Below are 20,237 nucleotides of genomic sequence, written 5' to 3' on the forward strand. Positions count from 1 at the left end.
ACTTAGGTCACTGTCAAGTTCTGTGAAACTAGCCAGTGTTCCCCATCTGCTACTGTGTGCCTCAATTCCACCCCTGCAACCTGCCAGCTCCTCTCTCTTCTACCCAGTGTCTCAGGGCCATGGGGAAAGACGGTGGAGCTCCCAAAGCCACACTCCTCTCCTGTTACCTGAACTGTGCCCCACTGCAGAGCACACTTTCTTCCATATCAAGCCCCTGTCAAATCTAAAACTCCTTGTTAAAGAAAGTCACACATTAGCCAGCTGTGGTGGCACACACTTGAATCCTGGCACTTAGGGAAGATGGGAGGATCATGAATTTGAGGCCAGTCTGGGTTACAAAGGGAGACCCTGTTTCAATAAAAGGAAAATGACTCAGCAGTTAAGAACAAGTACTGCTTTTCCAGAAGTCTTGGGTGTGGTCCCCAGCACCCAAGTCAGATGCTCAGAACAGTTTCAGGAGATCCAATGCCTTCTTCTGGTCTCTGTGGGCACCACACACACACACACACACACACACACACACACACACACGCATGCGTGCAATTAAAAATAAAATATATTTCTCTAAAAAAAGAGAGCAAGTCTCTTACAGTGATGCTTACTAGCTCCCAACAGCAGATCTGCTGCTGCAACAGTGATGGCACTTGCCTCTCTCCATCACTTTGGTCATGATTACTCTGTCCCCAAGGCCCTTTTCATCTCTTCCAGTGCAGTAACCCACCTCTCCCTCTGGCTTTGCATTGAGGGTTCTTAGTTCTGTACGGGCACCTCTTCTGGTGTGAAACAGGTCAGGTAAAGAGAGGCTGCAGGAAGCCTAGCTTATACAACACCCCAAACTCTAAGTGCAGAAGCTTCTGCACAGGCCCTACACTGTCCCCTTGCCTGCTCCAAGAGAAAGTCTGTTTGCTACCCAATAGTGTCACCAAGTGACCACCTCAGTAACTTCTACTGAAGATCAACTCTCATAAGAAATAAAGCCAGAATAGTAAGACCCAGCGAGAACTGTTTCTACAAGAAGTCAGAGTCCTTTAGGGCTCTACATTAAGTGTTGTGGCCTTGTCAGGAGTGGAGTCACCCCACAGCAGCAACACTGTCCTTTCACAAGATAGTTCCAAATGCAACACCAAACCCATGAGCAATGGACTCTGAACAGGTGCAATATGACTTCTTTATCAGGCCTGTTCCTCACTCTAATCATGTTTCCTCTAATGGGCACTTCAGTCAGCATATCCAAATACCAAGGAACTTCTTCCCACCTTCTGAAACTCCACTGTGCTGCCCACAGAGGCAGCAACAAGCCCTTGTGCATGCACAGGACTGAAAACTCGCCCATCTGTGATCACCATACCCGTGATGAAGTGAAGGGCCTCTCAGTCTCATCTGGTCCAGCTCGGCCCTCAGGGCTTCAATATTCAGAACAAGTTGGTCCTAGGAAACAGTAAACAGCTTATATGACAGCTCTCTCACAAGGACTGGGCACCTCTAAGGTGCATTTCAATTCTGAAAACTTTGTGCGTCCCTAGAGCAAGCAGGTCTCTAAATCCACAGATGCCCTAATAAAAAGCAGTGCTCCTGGTGATAGGAGAGTTAAAAAGGGACAATTGCGGAAGTGTAAAATGCACTGACTGCATAAAGGTCTTAACACCTTCCACCCCCGCCCACTCAGCAGATCCCTGTTGGCCCTGTCCCTTACAAGAGGCCCATGCTAATGTTAGTCTCAAACAGACCCCCTCAAGGACCCAGGGTTGTGGACCATGTACACAAAGTGTTCAGCATGCTCACTGGGGGCTGCACACTGTGAGGACTAAGAGAACTACCAGGAAGGCTTGTCTCATTTCCTTCTAAACACCTATGGTCACTGTCACATCAATAACTGAAGTCAGCACTTCTGGAACTTCGATTGATCTGGAGAGTGAAGTACCTTATCATGTTGTGTCTCTTCCAGTTGCTTCTTTGCATTTTCAACTTCCCGTAGTAGAGAATTCTGAAAAAGAGAATGTTCTTCAGGGCTGGTTCTTAAAATGGGCCATAAAACACACCTGCTGCACCCACTTAAACCAGAGAGCAGCCCTGAAAGAAGGGTATGGCCATGGGAGGCACCAAGAGCAATCTGAAAGCAGGGAGCACCTTAGTTGAGCTGACCAGATCCCCTCTACTGTGCTATGCTCTTGAAGTGCTGCAAGTGTAATGAAAAGGAAACTGACTCCCAATCAAAGTGCAGATACGGTTGAGGTTTGGCCAAGTTAAGGCCCTAGTATAGAGGCCTATGAGCCAAGTCAGCTAGAACCCACTTCTGTCAAAAAAAAAAAATTAGGAAAACCAAGCTTCACTGTGCTGGCTAGTTTTCTATCAATGATGTAAGCTCGAATACTAGTCAGAAAGGAGGGAGCCACAATTGAGAAAATAACTCTATACGATCGGCCACCGGCAAGCCTGTAGGGCATTTTCTTAATTAGGACTGAGGTGAGAGGGCATTGTAGGTGGGGCATCCCTAGGCTGGTATTACTGGATTTTGTAGTAGGAAATTTAACAGACGCACTGTATCTGGCTTGAATCCAGGAGTGATGGCACCTGGCCTTTGAAGTAATCTTTCCTAAATAATCAGTGACTTATCTGAGTTCTTCTGACAATCAGAGCCTTTGCATAACTTAGTCTGGAGACAGACCTGGCAAACAACTCCAGATAAGAAGTTTTGGCATTCGGAAACTGACTTGCTGAAAGTGTCTCTTGTGTAACAACAATAAAGAGGCTTTTGTGAATACAGAGGCATCCAAGCTGACTCTTGTTTCTGCTAAAGCCATAAAACATGCAGGAGTGACTCTCTTTCTTCAACTGTCCGACTGACCTGCATAACACAGAACATGGGACACTTGGTGCCAAACATGAGGCACAGAGAAAAGAGGGATCCAGACATTCCAGGACTAGAGATAAAAAGTTTGCTCACTAGTAAGTGAGGACTCCTGGATTAGGCAGTTACAAAAGGGAAGCCCCATCTCAGGAGTAGCAATACGTTCATCTGCTAAAGTGCTTGTTAAAAGGAAAGGCATTAACTGCACAATTATTGAAAATATTACAGATATAAGTAAAATGGCTCCTGAGACAAAGAATAAGTCAAGGGAAAAGGTCCTTCCCAGTGGAAAAAGAAATGAAAAACATTACTTCGTGTATAAATTAGCACATGAAGGGTAGAGATGCACTGAGAATGGAAAGCAATCTAACTTCAGAAAAAGAATGCTACGGAGAATTGTAAATGTAGGAATGATATAATGGAAAGAAAACATTTGGAAAGAGGAACTTGAGAAAGGAGTCTAATGAACAGAAAGTTAGAATGGATGGAACATGAGTAGTCTGGAGACAGAAATGAAAGAAAGAAACAAAAATTTAAAAAAAGGCTTAATGTGCATCTTCAGCTCAGTTTCCTTGCTTAAAAAATCCAATCTTACTAAAACATGACAGTAATACTGAATTGCAGGTGCCTTTGCCTCTAAAAAGAAAAAAAGAAAAAATACTAGCAGGGGAAAAAAAAAAACTGCCTAGGATAAAAAGCCAAGAACAGCTACAGCTCTTATTGGTAAAAAGACAAAACCCATAAAATTTCTTGGTACTAATAAACCCTCTGCTTATTATTATCTTGGATTAAAATAGATTTTTGTATGATGATAAATTCCTAAGGTTACAAAGGCATACTCGGGTTAACAAAAATTAACTTAGAGATGAATGTCTAAAATTGTAAAATTTTAATCTTATAAAAGCTACTAACTGCCAGCAGTGGTGGCGCACACCTTTAATACCAGCACTCGGGAGGCAGAGGCAGGCAGATCTCTGGGAGTTCGAGGCCAGCCTGGTCTACAAGAGCTAGTTCCAGGACGGGCACCAAAGCTACAGAGAAACCTTGTCTCGGAAAAAAAAAAAAAAAAAGCTACTAACTTGTCATAAACTGTTAAAACATGCAAATTAATCACTTTATAAATGGTCAAATTTTTTAATGTGCTCAGAACTAAGTTTGTAGCTATGCTAAGTACAAATCAGTTCATTTACAGGAACAAGCTTTGGCTATATGTCTTCAAGGTTAAGCCTCCCAACAAATTCTTCCTCCATGGAACTGTTTTAAGATTGCTCACAATTTTGTTTCATGTGGAAAATCAACTGAATAAACAGGTACTTTCGTGCTTGCATAGAAAAACCCAATTGTTTTTTATTTCAGGATTTTCTATGATTATCTTAGATATTTCTAAATATCCTGTTACCTAGTAGGAAAATCTTAAGCTCATAATTAAATTGTCCTAAAAGTTTAAAGATACCAAATCTTAAATTAAAATCCTTAAGCTTAAATCTTTAAAAATTGATGATTATTGTTAATTAAATTGATGCTGTTTGCTTTTTAGCTTTATGCTTTCCTTTGGTCTGATAAAAGAGCAGACTCTGGCGAAAAGAAAATAGTTAAGAGCTCCTGAGTGCCTGTCCTTTAGTAAAGGCATTGTTTTACACAGCATAATGACAAATTTGAGACATTCCAAGCTTCTAACGCATAACTAATAATAAGTGAACATCAACTAATATCTGAAAATTTGGCTGTCTTGTCTTGAACATTCTCTGCTGTCAGGTATGTAAAGAGCTGTGTTCAAAATGCACTAGAGACATGTACAATGCCTCTCCCTAACTAGTCAGCTAAAGGACACAGCACCAGGCATGATACAGGTCCCTAAAAACACCAACAAAATACCATTGTACTATATCTGAAACGTAACTGTCATACAGTTAAAATATATTTCCTTTCTAGGACCCATTACAACAAAAACTGATAATGTCCCTGTTTATGTATTCAATAAAATAAAACAAATTTTTTGCACATTATAACATAAAACACATTACAGGGATACCATGTAATCCTACAGGACAAGCAGATGTTGGGTGATCTAATCATACTCTAAAAGAGATGCTTCTTAAACAGAAGAGGGATATGAGGGCTCCCAGAGATAGATCCCATAATGCTTTATTAACTTTCAATTTTTAAATGCTAATGAATCAGGGACAGCTGCTAAAAGGCACTGAGCTGTGGAAAAAACTGCTGAATTGAGTCAGCCTGTGTACTACAAGAATGTTTTAACATCAAAATGGAAACCAGGAAAAGTGTTGTGATAGACCTGAGGTTATGTTTATGTTTCTGTAGGAGACCAAAAAAAAAAAAAAAAACTGTACAAGAAAGAGATACAGAAAGCCTTTGAAGTTGATGGCTGATTCTCCTACTTGGGAACTGCTTAAGAAATTATCTGACAAGCCGGGCGATGGTGATGCACGCCTTTAATCCCAGCACTCGGGAGGCAGAGGCAGGAGGATCTCTGTGAGTTCGAGACCAGCCTGGTCTACAAGAGCTAGTTCCAGGACAGGAACCAAAACCACAAAGAAACCCTGTCTCGAAAAAAAAAAAGAAAGAAAGAAATTATCTGACAAAGGAGAAGAATAGTTTAAGTGGCTAGGGAACCTTTGAATGCCACAACTTTGTTCCTTGCTATGCTACCTATGGTAACTGTACAGGTAATGAGGACATATTGGTACTGTATTCCTAATCTACCAACTAACACGGGAGTGAGTTGGGGAATAAGGAGAGCCCTGTGTGGTTAATGAATCTTCTTGGTTACCTGGTCCTTATGATAACCAAGAACCTGCTGAGTCTATGGAAGAGGGTAAGGAAATCATGTACCAGGAAATCCTATTTGAATGGGTAGCAGAATTCAATGTAAGTGAGTCAGTCACCTCAATAAATGTTTTCTCTATAAGAGTTGCATGGTCATGGTGTCTCTTCACAGCAATAGAAACCTTAACTAAGACAACTGGGAAAAGAAATTAAGGAACTTGCTCAAAAGGGTTACCTATAAGACTGGAATGGATATTATGGAAAGCATTACAGATACTTTAGCTTCATTTATTTCTGTACATTAATTTTGACAGATTTCTTGTTCTCACAACTGTTATTCTTGTACTTAGAGTAACAACTTTATTGTTATTGAAAATGTATTTTTAGCTTGTTTTCGTAAGATTATGAAACAACACAATAGACAAAGGCTGTATTTACTTTAATGCTCCATGATCTTCAACAGAGTTCTATAAGAAAACAAGTTCAGCAAACCATGGGGAGCAAGCCAATAAGCAGCATCCCTCCATGGCTTCTCCATCTGCTCCTACCTCCTGGTTCCTGCCCTGCTTGAGTTCCTATCCTGATGTCCTTCAATGATGAACAGTGATGTGGAAGCATAAGCCAAACAAATCCTTTCCTCCCTAAGATGCATTGGTGAAGGTGTTTTATCACAGCAATATAACCCTGACTAAGACACCAAGCTGATTCCAAACTCAAGATTCTTGCCTCAGCCAGAGTGGATGGAGCAGGGTGTGCACACCACATGCAGCTTACGAACAATGGTAATAGAACAAAGCACACTATTCATACATGTTCTGACTAAGCTACTTGTGTGGAGTGATGAGAACAAAATGACATGATCAAGCTAGCACTGAAAGTCAGATGTATTTTATTTCTACCTGGCCCTCTGTGAAAGCCACTGGCTTTCTCCATCCTACAGGTCAAGACTGGTAATCAATACTTGGGCACTGATTATTATTACAGAGGGCACTGGTTTGATATCCAGCACCACATGGCAACTAACTGTAATCCAGTCCCAAGGGATTCAAGACCCTCCTTGGGTACCTGTCGTGCTAAGTAGTGTACAGACATACATGCAGGCAAAACACTAGTATATATAAATAAACTTAAGAGGAGGACAAACATACAAATAACACTCACATGGGCAGAAACACAGCCAGTCACTAGCTAGCCGGTGACAGAGAGAAGCTAATGTCTTCCCCTGTCTGCGGAAGAGCAGGTCCCGAGCCATATTCCCTGACAGCACAATAACTCATCTGCCCACCTTGTCCTCCAGCGCCGCCATTCTCTCCTTCAGATGCAGCTGCAGCCTCTCATTGGACTCCGAGAGCAGCTTGTCCACAGTGTCAGACAAGCGTTTATTATGTTCCTCGTTCATCTTTTCTCTCTGCCTTGCCTAAAACAGGAGGAGAAAGATTCCAACTTCAGGCTCATGTCTGGCCCTTCATAAGCACCAGGACCAATGGCTTCCAGAGGCTGTGCTTCCTTCCTCTCATCCACAGGGGACTTTCAAGTGCCAACTACCTCTGGGACATGAGAAACTCAAGACAACCATGGTGAGGCTGTGAACTAGAAGGGGTTGCTTCTTTTTGCTAAACCAAGACCTATGAACATCTCGAGAATATCACCAGCCTCTAGCTCTCAATTTCACTTAGCAGAGTTCCTTGAGCAGACAGAAGAAACTTGAGGGGATCAGTTCATTTGCATATTGACCCAGGTATTTCTTTTGGTATGAATAAAATAAAGAATTAAATGTACAAAGTGAAAGCTGAACAAGCTGATCTTTAGTCGGGGAGATGCAGGGCGTGTCTCTACCTATACTCAAAACTACAAATGGCAATACAGTAACTTTACAGTGTGCTAACTCAAGGCTAGAGTTATGCCTGCTCAGCACACACCCAAACCTATCTCACTGAAGTTCCAGCACCCAGACAGGACTGAATCCTCAAGGAAGGGCTTACCAGGCCCAGCAACCCTGTCGGGGGAAGCATGGGTGGTAGAACCTCCCAAGACCCTCAGGTTTGTGCCCAACAGAAAATAGCTCTCACACGTGAGGACGCCTCCCAGGCAGGCACTTGACAGCCCTTCTCTGAAGAGTGTGCCTGTTTCTGTCCACACTTGAACATTCTCAAAGTCAAACAGCTGGAAGTTCAAGTATAAATGTGATTGTCTATTCAGGGCTCAGTGACACTGTGTATAAACCTCACAGGCTCTGTGACAATGTACCTAAGCCTATGTTGCTTAAGACCTCATACAGGAGCTTAAAAACCATCATTTCCCACAATTTTCCCTAGGTCTGTGCAGCCTTAAACTGATGGGAAACACTGGCTGCTGTGTCGTGCAAAGGTTCCACAGTGACACACCCAGGCTTCCTCCCTCTAGAGCATAAAGGGCCCAGGACTGTTTTTTGCCCTGTGTCCTGATGCCTCTGCCTGCATCTTCCAGGACAAGCCCTATGACCCAGCTAAAACAACAGTCTCCCAGCTGCTTTCTAAGGCAGGTGAGCATTGGTATGCCCCCTGGTCTGACACCATCGCATCCTGAGCGACAACTCAGGACCTGAGAACAGGGTCAGTGCTCTGGCCTGAACATGGGACTTCAGTCCCTCATGCTGAGCAGGGCCAGTAACCTAAGGAGACGGGCCTTCAGTTTTAGTTTGGGGCTCTAGGAAAGTGTTTTTCAAATGGTGGGTAGCAAACCCTTCCACAGGGGTTGCCTAATACCATTCTGCATAGCAGATATTTACAATTCATAACAGTAGCAAAATTACAGGTATGAAGGAGCAATGAAATAATGTTATGGTTGGGGGTCACCACAACATGAGGAGCTGTATTAAAAGAGAGCATTAGAAAGGTTGAGAACCACTACTCTGGGGCAATCTGGCAGTTCCCTTGAAGGGATAGAAAAGCGAGAAGTCTTGTGGAACTCTAGAAGCCTGACTGTGCCTTAAGAATTGCCCTACACTTCTGCTGCCACCAATGCTGACACAACAGCAGGTGTGTAACAAACACACTGGTGCAGTCCGGGAAGACCAGAGCACAGCTCCACAGGACAAGAACTGGACGGGAGAAGGAACTGGGACAGAGAAGCCCAAGCCCACAGTGGCCTGTGTCCCACCTCAAACCAGACTCAGCCCCATCCATACCCGCTGCAGTTCCTGATTCTTCTCCTCCAGCTGTGCCTCCATCTGCCGCAGCCTCTCTTCAATGTTGCCATGTCTCTCCTCAGCCTGCCAGCAAAGATAACAGAAGCTGACCCTCTGCTCATTGCATTTACACCAGCTACACACTACTGCAGCAGCAGCAAGCACCACATGCGGTGTGGACCATGTCAGCCCTGGCAAAGGGACAACACTTCCTCATATCCATCAGCACCTCTGCGGTTTCAATGTGTATACTATGAAGTGACTCATCCTCTCACGTTGACTTGAAGCATGGCAGGTGCTAGTGACTGCCTTTCTGTGTGTCTGTCCCCACCGCCCCCAACTGGCCTGCCTTTGGACAAGTCATCCACTGAGTGCCTCTGGAGGTCAGCATGTGGAGCAGAAAGCAGCAAGCACAAGCACAGGGCACAGTTCTACCTTCCTAAGCTTGGAAGTAAGCTCCAACAGTTTAGCTTCCTTAGCAGCAGAACTCCCAGAAGACAAAGGACCAGACTACAAAGCAACAGGACAGGAAGGACAGCAGGGAGAAAAGAAACCAAGACTTTAGGAGGGGACCAGGGAGGACAGAAGCAAGGTTCTATTACAGTTGACTAGGACTCCAGTGTCCAGACCTAGGTGTATGAGTGGGGATAGGGCCCACCTTAGGTTTCCCTCACTAAAGGATGCTATCTCCATCTGGGCCCCTCTCTAGCAACCAAGCCCAAGCCTGGGAAACAAGACTCATGCCAGGGATACACACATAGCCTCTGTTCATGCTGCTGTGTCTCACAAACAGGGCACCCACCCATTACTCTCAAAACTCCTGATTCCTGCCTACCCTGCTGTGGATGGTGAGGACCCAGAGGGCAGACACCTTAACAGCAGTAGTGTAAACAACAGCATTATATTAAAAATATTATTTTAAGTATTGTGGTATAAACCTGAAGTACCAGCCATTCTGCTGGCTGAGACAGGAAGGTCAATAGAGGCAAGAGTTGAGGGCCAGGCTAGACTAGATAGTGAGACTCCATTTCAATGAGCAAACAAACATTTTAAAGTAATTTCAAAAGAATGAAATTACTTAAAAACTATGTGACTGTCTTAAAAGACAAATTTCATCTTCCTTTTCTAAGAGAAGCTACAGCCTTTCTTCAAGTTGGTGAGAGAAATAACCCAAGTAGTTGTGACTCTTGGACCCTGATACAAAGGACAGCAGCTTTTACCTGACAGGTTTGAGGACTCATGGGGAATACAGGTCTTGAGCTACACAGAAATAGCATTCCCATCACACAACAGCAGAGACGCTCCGTAGACACCAGTGCACTGACTAAAACAAGGCCTAGCATGTGACCCCACACAGCCCAGACACACCTTGGAGAGTGCAGCCACCCTTTGGGCCAGTTCAGCCTCCACCTCCGGCAGCGTCTCAGCTTTGCGCAGGGTCTGCTGCAGCTTCTGCTCTGCCAACTCCAAACGCTCTTGCAATTGGCGGTTCTTGTCCTCTGTCTAGAAAGGGTACAACACCAAGAGCTCAGGCTGATGCATCAAACACCTAACAAAGCATCTACTGGTTTCAAAGCTTTTATCTGTTTTTATAAAAAACAACAATAGAGGGTTGGAGAGATGACTCAAAGATTAAAAGCACTGGTTGCTCTTCCAGAGATCCTGAACTCAATTCCCAGCAATCACATGGTGGCTCACAACTAGTTATATTGCCTTCTGGTGCCCTCTTCTGGTCTGCAGTGCAGGCAGAACACTGTATACATAATAAATAAATAAATCTAAAAAAACAAAACAACAATAAAAAAACAAACAAAAAACAGTGGAGCAGTGGTGTTGTATACCTTTAATTGCAGCACCTAGGAGGCAGAGGCATGGGGATCTCTGTGAGTTAGAGGCCAGCCTGGTCTACAGAGCAAGTTCCAGGGCAGCCAGGGCTATACAAAGAAACCCTGACTCTGAAAAACAAACAAAACCCCAAACCAATACATACAAGTTCCTATACACTAAAGGAATGTGAGTTATTCATCAGAGTTCCTCATTCTGACAGAAAAGGAGTCGCTGCCCAGAGAGCTGCCTGAAAGCACAGGCCACGGCAAGCTGCTTGGGCTGCTCTGTAAATGCTTGGATAGAAAACCCACTGCAGAAATCTAAATAAGTGCAAGTGGGTAGTGCAAGCACAGGGGCTCCTGTCTGTGGGCACCATCCCCATCCAGCTCTGTGTATGAGCACAACACAATCCAGGTCTCACCACAGTTTCTGCACTGCTTCACAACAGCAGTTTTCACGGCTGCCTAATTTATTTTTGGTCAAGCAACACCCTTCACCCTTTATAAAATACTTTCAATGAGTTGATTGGGTTTTTCTGGTTAACTCTCAATGACCTCAGACCATATCCTGAGGAACAGTACCTTACAGGCCCTATAACCTCTGATGTCTAGAGTTACTGAGTGCACTGTTCAGCATTGCCAACAAGTTCTTTACCACTACTTAGTGAAAGGGCTGAGAAGAAGCAATTGGCTTCCAATGAAACAGAGAAAGGGCTGGGGAGACGGCTTACTGGGCAGAGTACCAGCTATGCAAGCATGAGAACCTGAGTTCAATCCTCAGCACCCACATTAAAAACAAAACAAAGCAAATAAACAAATAAAAACCACTTGCTTGTAATCCCAACACTGGGGAGGCAGATATAGCAGGAACCTTGGTACTCACTGCTCTGCCAATCTAGACAATATGTGAGCTCCACAATCTGTGAGAGATGCTATCTCAAAACCTTACATGAAAGGCTCTAGAAATAGCTCAGCTATTAAGAACATTTGCTATTCTTCCAGAGGATCAAGTTTGATTCCCAAAACCCACATTCACTGATTTACAACCACCTGTAACTTCAGTTCCAGAGGATCCCATCCCTTCCTCTGAACTCCACAGGTACCTACCCACACACAAAACACACTGATTAAAAATAGAAACAAAGCTTTAAAATACATCTTAAATTTTAAAAAGAGTTAAAATTAAGGTGAAGAGCAATAGAGAAAAAGACACTGACTTGGACCTCTGGCCTCCATATGCACACATCCATACATGTAGGTGCACATGTTCATGAACACACAAACATGCACAGACACAGATGCATGCTTATACCAAAAAAAGAAAAGAAGGAAACTGGTAAAAAGTAATTCACAAGAAAAATGACATCTGGACTTCATTTCCAACATGCACATTACAGGTTAAAGGTCTTCAACTTCACAACTGGAAATAATTAAGGCTAGAAAGAAGCCCACAGAACCCAGTACCTGTCGGTGCATGGAGTCTTTATTTGCAATTTCATTTTCAAGTTTGTCATTGAGGTCATGCACAGACGTGGCTTCACGCTGTGCTGCGAGGTAGCGTTTCTCAAGGGTGGTGATTCTTTCCTCCATATCCTCCTTCTGGGCCATTGCCTGTGTTGTAGATTCCAGAGGGAAATGGGGGTCATAAATGCAGAACTTATCAGAACACTCAGGAGACAAAAAGACTAAACTCATCTCAAGTGTGAAACTGCTGTTTCCCCAAAGTAAACTGTCAGTTTTTCCAGACTGAGTAGAATGGATGTACTTTAAGCATATTCACCCACATGATCAGCAGCTTTGCCTGGTCAATCTGCTCATGTCGCCAAGTGTGTACTTGACTACACAATATTAATAAAACAACACTCCATGTGACACTTCAAGCATCCAAGAATCTGATGGCACTGGTGGTGAAGGAGTAGCCTGTGTCTGACAGGCTCATATAGCACTGCAGGCAGATTGCTTCATTTTCTCAGGTAAGAGCTGGAGAAACTTGCAAAGCTCAAGCATGTTGACAAATGAAACGAAAGTCAGCAGCAAAACCAATGCTACAAAGCCCAAACACAGAGACCAGGACCAGAACTTTTGGCATGTTTGATATCTGTCTGCTATCCCCAAATTCAGATTTTAGCTCCTTTCTTATTTCGCAAGTGATTGTTTGCAAACTTTAATATATTTCTTGAAGAAGCAAGTCTTAAAAGAATATCACATAATTCTGACACATAAATAATTCCCTGTGGCCCAAGGAAAGCACAACCTAGTAAGTTCTTTAATACATACAGTGTTTCCTTTGATCTGAATTCTTACAACAAATCACATTCGTCTCCACAATTAAAGCTCCCTGATCTCACATATGCTAAAAGGTTGGGGCCTCATGGGTAACAAAAGACAGATTCAGATGGGACAGAAAGAGTTTTACAAGACAGCATGCAGCTCTCATTTCTTTTCTAATGATTAATGAGGGTCTTGTAAATAGTTACCAAGGAAAAATAATTTTGAGGTGCATATATAAATATGTATTTCCATAAAGATCCTGATGACCAGAGTGTAGTAACCTCAGTACTCAACACCACACCATCCAAAATGACAGAAGATAGCTGGCACACTCCCTCTAACCCCTACACAAGCATAACTGACACCATGTTTATGGGTTATGTGGACAAGTCAGAAGAAACAGAACACAAGGAAGAACACTGTAGCAGCCAGTAGCAATGGAGGCATGTGAACCCCACATGAGAGCAGTGCAGGAGGGAAGGACACGCGATCTGTATCCCAAAGGTCCCTGTAAGTGAGAGCAAAAGACAAAGGCAACAGGAAGTCAAGTGTACCCCACACTCACTTCACGGACATCTCGCTGCAGTTTCGTATTCATCTCTTCAGACTTGATAAGATCTTTTCTAGCTGTGTCCAGATCCTCCTCCAGCTCAGCTGCATGACTAGACAGGGAGGCCAGGCGCTCCTTCATCTGGCTCTGCTCTCTTGCCTGCCTGTCTATGACTTCCTGCAGCTCCAGCACTTTGGCAAGATCCTCGTGGCTCAAGGAGCCGTCGGAAGATCTCTGAAAAGCATAGCCTTATGGCAGTCTGTTTGGCACACCTCCAGAAAAACAGGGACCCTCAGAGGAACCTGTATGCTCCCCAGAGGACACAGACTTTGCCACTGTTCCCCAACAGCCCCATGTGGCAAAACAAAACCAAACACCCCACAGAAAAAAAGTCAAGGACTTGCCTTGCCATTGGTGCTTGGTGTGTTTTCCTGTTCATGGTGTCCATCAACCATTCCATCTGTTAGCGTTTTCTTCTGATTATTCTGTTCTTTAAGAATCATTAGCTAAAACAGAAAATTTGAACACACCAGCATGAGATCTTTACGTAAGAGAAACAAGCAAAGGTGGCCAGTGGCTTTGGAAGACAAGTGCTGTAACTGCTGTGCAGCCAAAGTCTCTAGCAGAGCTGTAAAAACCATTTGGCATCTGCGGACAGAGAGGCACTTAGAAGAGCTGAGGGCTGAGTCCAGTGATGCCAGCAGGCTGACCTAGGAAAAGTAGTAACTTCTGGTGTCTATTACTGTCTCACACTTCTAAATTAAGCATCAATAATCAAACCCTTCAGTCGAACCCCATGACAATACCCCAAGCTCACCTCTTTGTGGGTGGCACCCAGTTCCTCCTCTAACAAGCTGCACCTCTCCAGAGCTACTCGTAGTCGCTCTCGTACCTGCAAGAGAAGGGCTGAGTGTGCACTTGGACTCCTGCTGCATGCCTAAGGCAACACACAATTAGTGGAATATAACAGATGGCTGTCTACTGCCACTGAGAATACCCAGTGGCTTTGTTTTGAGTAAGGCTGACTGGAACTTGTGAACTCCTACTGCCTCAGTCTCCTAAGTGCAGGGACCACAGGTGTGTGCATTTTAAATCTGGCAAAATCTTATTCCTAAATAAATCAGGGCCTGGCCGTGGTGGCACAAGCCTTTGATCCCAGCACTTGGGAAGAAGAGGCAAGAAGATCTCTGTGAGTTTGAGGCCAGCCTGGTCTACAAGAGTGAGTTCCAGAATAAGCACTAAAGCTACAGAGAAACCCTGTCTTGGGGAAAAGGAAGGAAGGAAGGAAGGAAGGAAGGAAGGAAGGAAGGAAGGAAGGAAGGAAGGAAGGAAGGAAGGAGGCAGGCAGGCAGGCAGGCAGGCAGGCGAGATGGCCCAGCGGTTAAGAGCATTGCCTGCTCTTCTAAAGGTCCTGAGTTCAATTCTCAGCAACCACATGGTGGCTCATAACCATCTGTAATGAGGTCTGGTGCCCTCTTCTGGCCTGCAGGCATACACACAGATAGAATATTATAGACAAAATAAATAAATATAAAAGAAAGAAAGAAAGAAAGAAAGAAAGAAAGAAAGAAAGAAAGAAAGAAAGAAGGAAGGAAGGAAAGAAAGATAGATCAGACCACTAAGTTATTATTATTTTGCTTTTTTTGATGGAGAGGGGAAGGTTGAGATAGAATCTTGCTACATAGCCATAGGGCCTAGTACTATCTATGTAGCAAAGGCTGTCTTTGAACTCTCAGCAATCCTCCTTGTCTCTCAAGTACTAGGATCACAGGCTTTAGGAATCATACTAGGTCCAAATTCTTATCAGCACATTGATAGAAAAATTTTACACATTTTAAGACATTCAAGGCAAGGATGCTCATCAGCCACAGAGGCCAGTGCCTTCTAACAGAGAAGCCTTTCACAGGAGCTCCAGAAGTTATAAAACAGTGACTACAGCATCCATAAGGCCCCCTGACAGGGCATACAGATATCGGTGTGGTGATGGTACCTTCTCATCCAAAGCTTTGTGATGCTCAAACAGTGACTTCAGTGCTTTCAGCACCTCCACCTCACTGGACACGCCTGCAGGCGACTGTGCCTGCCTCTTCACCACTGTCATCCGCAGAGAGCGCTCGTGCCTGGACACAAGGCACTCTAGGTGCTCCAGCAACAGCTGCAACAGAGCCCAGCAGGCAATAAAGTGCTTGCCTCACAGGTAAGTACTTCACCCCACAGCAAGGGAAGATGGATTCAACTCAACACAAGCAGAGCAGCCCCTTAAGGTCTCATGATGCTTAACGGACTGATGGCCCACTCTGCAGAGTGCGAAAGGCATAAGTGACTGACCCTGGTGTTGTTCCTCTCTGCCTTCAGTTCAGCGATTTCCTCCTCCCTCTCCAGAAGTTGCTCCCGACACACGTTGAGTTCCTTCGTGAGCGCAGCAAACTCCTAGAGGGCAACAAGCACAAAAGGACTGAATGAACTCATGAGCAAACAGAAACTTCAAAGACCCCAAGAGCCTCTACTGCCTCTACCCACTAGAATGCACAAAGAAGATCCTCCAGGGAATGGGGGACTGACTGGCCTATCTGCAGGCTTCCCTAATAACTCAAACCCTCACTAAGCTGTCCAGCTTTCCCTCTCCCTGTTTCCCAGTCATGACCAGTGGGCATGCTGAATCCAAGCCCACTTCCTCAGCAACCTCAGGAGATCAGGAATGAAGCAAGTAAAGACACTTTTTGTGCTGAAGACATGTAATTTAGAATTATTGGAAACAGAAAAGAAAAAGCCTACAAGACTACTTACTGTCTGGCCTGACCTCTCTGTGGGCATTTCATGGCTAGTCTTTTTAGGCAGAAAGTGAACTAACCTTAAAAATTGATTTTTCACAAGACCAAACCTTTTGCAGAGAAGTGGAGAGAGCTCCCAAGTTGTCATCCCCATTGCTGCCCCAGGGCACTACTCGCACTGTCTACTGAGTGTTCAGGACATCAGGGACAAGTTGAGTATAAGCCATGAGTTCACAAGCGCCTGCCAGTTTCTCAGTGGAGCCAAGCCCTTTAAAATAATTATCTGAAGTAATGCACCTGCTGTTTCTCTGGGCTTTTTAAAGGAAATGGGAGGCATAATGGCCTGCCTGATACAGAACAAACAGACATTCAAAGTACAAAGAGTGGTTGTTGAGCAATTTTACTTTTAAAAAGCAGTCATGTGAACTGGGCAGTGGTGGCATATGCCCAGGCAGAGGCGCAGGCAGGCAGCCTGGTCTACATGAGTTCTAGGACAGCCAGTGCTACACACAGAAACCTGGGGGTAGGGGAATCATGTTCAAATCCCATCTACATCAGACCTTTGCCCCTCAGAACCAACTGACCACCAGTCGCCTGCTCTTGATTCATCAGACTGGCCCAGAAACGCTACCTATGCCACAAGTCAAGCACAGTCTGTGGATGAAGAAAGACAGTCAACAGTTGAGTTATCTCAAGGGGATCAGTAGGAGGGAGACAGAGGTGATGGAGGAGGGTCATCTGTGTTATTTTCATTGGTTAATAAAGAAACTGCCTTGGCTTTTTGATAGGGCAAGATTTAGATAGGTGGAGTAGACAAAACAGAATTCTGGGAAAAAGAAAGCTGAGTAAAGCAGACAATATAGCTCTCTTCTCCAAGATGGACGCAGGTTAAGGTCCTTCCGGGTAAGCCACCACCTTGTGGTGCTACACAGATTAATAAATATGGGTTAAAGCAAGATGTGAGAATTAGCCAATAAGAGGCTGAAACTAATGGGCCAGGCAGTGTTTAAATGAATACAATTTGTGTGTTGTTATTTCGGGCGTTAAGCTAGCCGTGTGGCAGCCGGGCAGGATGAAAAGCAGGCCTGCCCACAGCTCCTTCTACACAGAGGAGATGGTTGAGAGTTCAATGGTCAATGGGGAGCCACACAGCATTTATCCCCCCACCCCCCCGTGGCTGTGGGAAGAAAGTATCATTTTAACTTATTACTGTCTCTCAGAAGAAATTAGCAATTCTCCTGCAGGGAATAGTAGCTGTGGTAATCCATTCTTGGTGTGGCAGCAGGAGTTTGGCCAGAGAGACCAAAAACACCGAGACTAAGCACAGGCTCAGATGGCAATGCCACATATTGCAGCTCTCAAGGACTCTAAAGGAAGCCCTGAAGCTGGTTCTAAAGAGCACAAAGAAGGTTGGGGAGGGGGAGACTCAGTGGACCCTGGTGCTGTATGGGTTAAGAGACAGGGATTCTAGCACAAGGATGGCTCAAGACTCTACAGAGTGGAATGACTGGGCAGAGCGTGCTCTGAAGGGAGAGGAATGGACATGCCTTATTTAAGATAAGCAGACAGCAATGTCAGAGGGGGCTACAACTCCCAGTCAGGGCTCCTGGTATGTTCAGGAGCAGGATACCAGTAGAAGAACAGGAGCCAAGTCCTGGACAGCCAGAAATGCAGGAGCACCAACAAAAGACCCAGATGTCAATGAGGCAGAAGCAAAATCACTGGTACTGGCAGATGAAGTAGGCTGGCCCATTATGGGAGTGAGTGGTGAGACAGAGGTCAATGGTAACAACAGTAGTTCTGTGTCATGGTAACTGGACTAAAGGAAAGAGTACAACAATGACATCAGAACCAGAAGCAAATCAAGAACAAATAATGCAGAGGCTACATACAGAAAGAAGATCAGCCTTCCAAAAGATAGGACTCTTGTTTACAGATGGCAAGAATCGTGGGCATCATTCAGATAAGAGGCCGAGGGGAGAGGCAGAATTTCTTGGGCACAAAGCAAAATCAGAGTTAGTAAAAGGAGAAAAATACAGATTGGGGAGGCAGGCTGCTGGAGCTCCTTTGGGAACAGAGACAGCTTGAGTTTGGGGATGGTACAGGATGGCCCCCAGGACAGACAATACTTCCAGCACACAGTGGCCAAGAGGGTAAGAGGAGGATGAACACACTGCTGCAAGGAGGGACTCACAGGATTTCAGAGTGGCAAGAAAGAGGGATTGGCTCAAGACTGGATAGGGATGGAAAACTGTCAGCATCTTATGGACTGAGGTTCACATTCAACAAATACATTTCATCAAGAAGAAGCAAAAGACACACAGGCAGACTGCACAAGCTACAGGCCTGTTACTTCCCGGGACGCCCTCATTCCCATACAAGTCTACATCCTATGTCATCACCTAGCATCGCTCCATCTCTCAGCAGCAAAAGCAAACAGCTTATAAGTTTTTCATTCTTTTTTAAGGTAGGGTCTCACTAGGTAGCCCAGTCTAACCTTGAACTTATGACCATCTGCTATAGCCTCCCAAGTGTCTAGCTTTGGCCTTCATCTTTTTCAAATGTTTGTTACAGACTTGCTTTAAGATTCCTAAGCTGTTTTGATGTGCTGGAGTTCTCCCCACACACACACTCCCCACCGTCCCCTACCCGCCTCGGTTCCTCTCTCTGTGCAACAGCCTTGGCTGTAGTGAAACTTATTCTGTAGATCTGGCTGAACTCCAACTCACAGAGATCTACCTGCTTCTGCTTCCTGAGTGCTGGATTAAAGGTATGTGCCACCATACCCGACTCCATGTGTCCTCCTCTTACCACAGAAGGACTATATTTCTTCTGTTATTTCATTACATATACATATTTACCATAAACTCAACAGTCCAGACCAATAGTGGCACACTGCTCCAGCTACAGAAAACAAACTCACAACACTTGGCATCATTTTATTCAAAGAAAAACTTTCTCTTGGCTCAAAAGGATCCAACAACTGAAAATGTTATCAAAGCAAATTTAATTTAGGAGTTTAGATAAACAACAGGCAGGAAATTCCAAAGTAGCAGACTCCAAAACCACATTCCTGCTTGTATCACTGTTGCACAAAAAAATCTACAAGACCCTCAGCCATGTGCAGTAGGAATCTACACATCACCACATAGGGACCAACTTTTCACATACCCTTTTTCTCTTAAAACAAAATTAATTTCAACCAGGCACATTCAGATACTCCAGGCAACCCAGCACTCAGATGATGGAAGCAGAAGGATCAGGAGTTCAAGACCATCCTCAGCAATATAGTGAATTTGAGGCCAACACGGGCTACATGAGATCTTGTCTTTGAAAAAATAAAAACAAAAAAAGAAAGAAAGACGGAGAGAAGTATTAAAAACAGTATTGCCAGACTAGGGCAATGTGATGGCTTAATTTATAGAGCATTTGCTGCACAAGCACAAGGACCTGAGCTTGATCCTTAGAACCCATGTTAGAAAGAAAAGGCTGGATGCAGTGGCCTATGTTTCTAAACCCAGTGATAGGAAAGCAGAGGCAAGAGGATCCCTGGGGCTCACTTGCCTGGCCAGCCTAGCATCACTGGCCAACCCTAACCAAGAAAGACAAGACAACCTGAGGTTGTACATGCCCTTTATACAGACTTGCCCACACATACACATAAGCAAACAGAAAATGATCACAACCTGGTGCTGAAGGTCTGGCCTGGTTGTTAAAAGCACTTACTGCGCTTGCAGAAGACATGCATTCACTTCCCAGCATCTATATGGCAGCTCACAAAAATAAGTAATATTGTTTTAAAAATACTGTAACCCAAGTATGCTACTTATATTTTTTTAAAGATTGGTTAATTTCTGTATAAATCTAAGCATGTGTCTGTCTGTATGCCACTAATGTGCCCAATGCCTGTGGAGGACAGTAGAGGACATCAATCTCCTGGAACTAGAGTCAGACAGTTGTCAGCTACCATGTGGGTACAGGGAACTGAATCTGAGGCCTCTGTAAGAGCAGCAACCTC

General features: G+C 44.4%; 1 protein-coding gene across 8 annotated transcripts in view; it reads right to left on the reverse strand.

Moving 5' to 3' along the window:
- The window catches only part of Ppfia1 (PTPRF interacting protein alpha 1), an 85,321-nt gene that overhangs the window by 34,893 nt on the left and 30,191 nt on the right, over window positions 1–20,237 (reverse strand). For 5 of the 8 annotated variants that reach the window (XM_026781205.1, XM_026781208.1, XM_026781207.1 and 2 more), the window contains exons 2-13: window positions 15,777–15,878; window positions 15,439–15,603; window positions 14,266–14,340; window positions 13,853–13,954; window positions 13,464–13,682; window positions 12,092–12,238; window positions 10,170–10,304; window positions 9,237–9,311; window positions 8,802–8,885; window positions 6,921–7,052; window positions 1,922–1,984; window positions 1,349–1,428 (exon numbers count right to left, since the gene is read on the reverse strand). In XM_026781205.1, the coding sequence (XP_026637006.1) occupies window positions 1,349–1,428; window positions 1,922–1,984; window positions 6,921–7,052; window positions 8,802–8,885; window positions 9,237–9,311; window positions 10,170–10,304; window positions 12,092–12,238; window positions 13,464–13,682; window positions 13,853–13,954; window positions 14,266–14,340; window positions 15,439–15,603; window positions 15,777–15,878 (1,379 nt within the window). The remainder of the gene's footprint in view (window positions 1–1,348; window positions 1,429–1,921; window positions 1,985–6,920; window positions 7,053–8,801; window positions 8,886–9,236; window positions 9,312–10,169; window positions 10,305–12,091; window positions 12,239–13,463; window positions 13,683–13,852; window positions 13,955–14,265; window positions 14,341–15,438; window positions 15,604–15,776; window positions 15,879–20,237) is intronic. The other 3 variants (XM_005351602.1, XM_013347919.1, XM_005351601.3) reach the window with 1 other exon arrangement.

This window comes from Microtus ochrogaster, chromosome 8, assembly GCF_000317375.1.
Source record: "Microtus ochrogaster isolate Prairie Vole_2 chromosome 8, MicOch1.0, whole genome shotgun sequence".
In the NCBI taxonomy this organism is placed as follows: Eukaryota; Metazoa; Chordata; class Mammalia; order Rodentia; family Cricetidae; genus Microtus; species Microtus ochrogaster.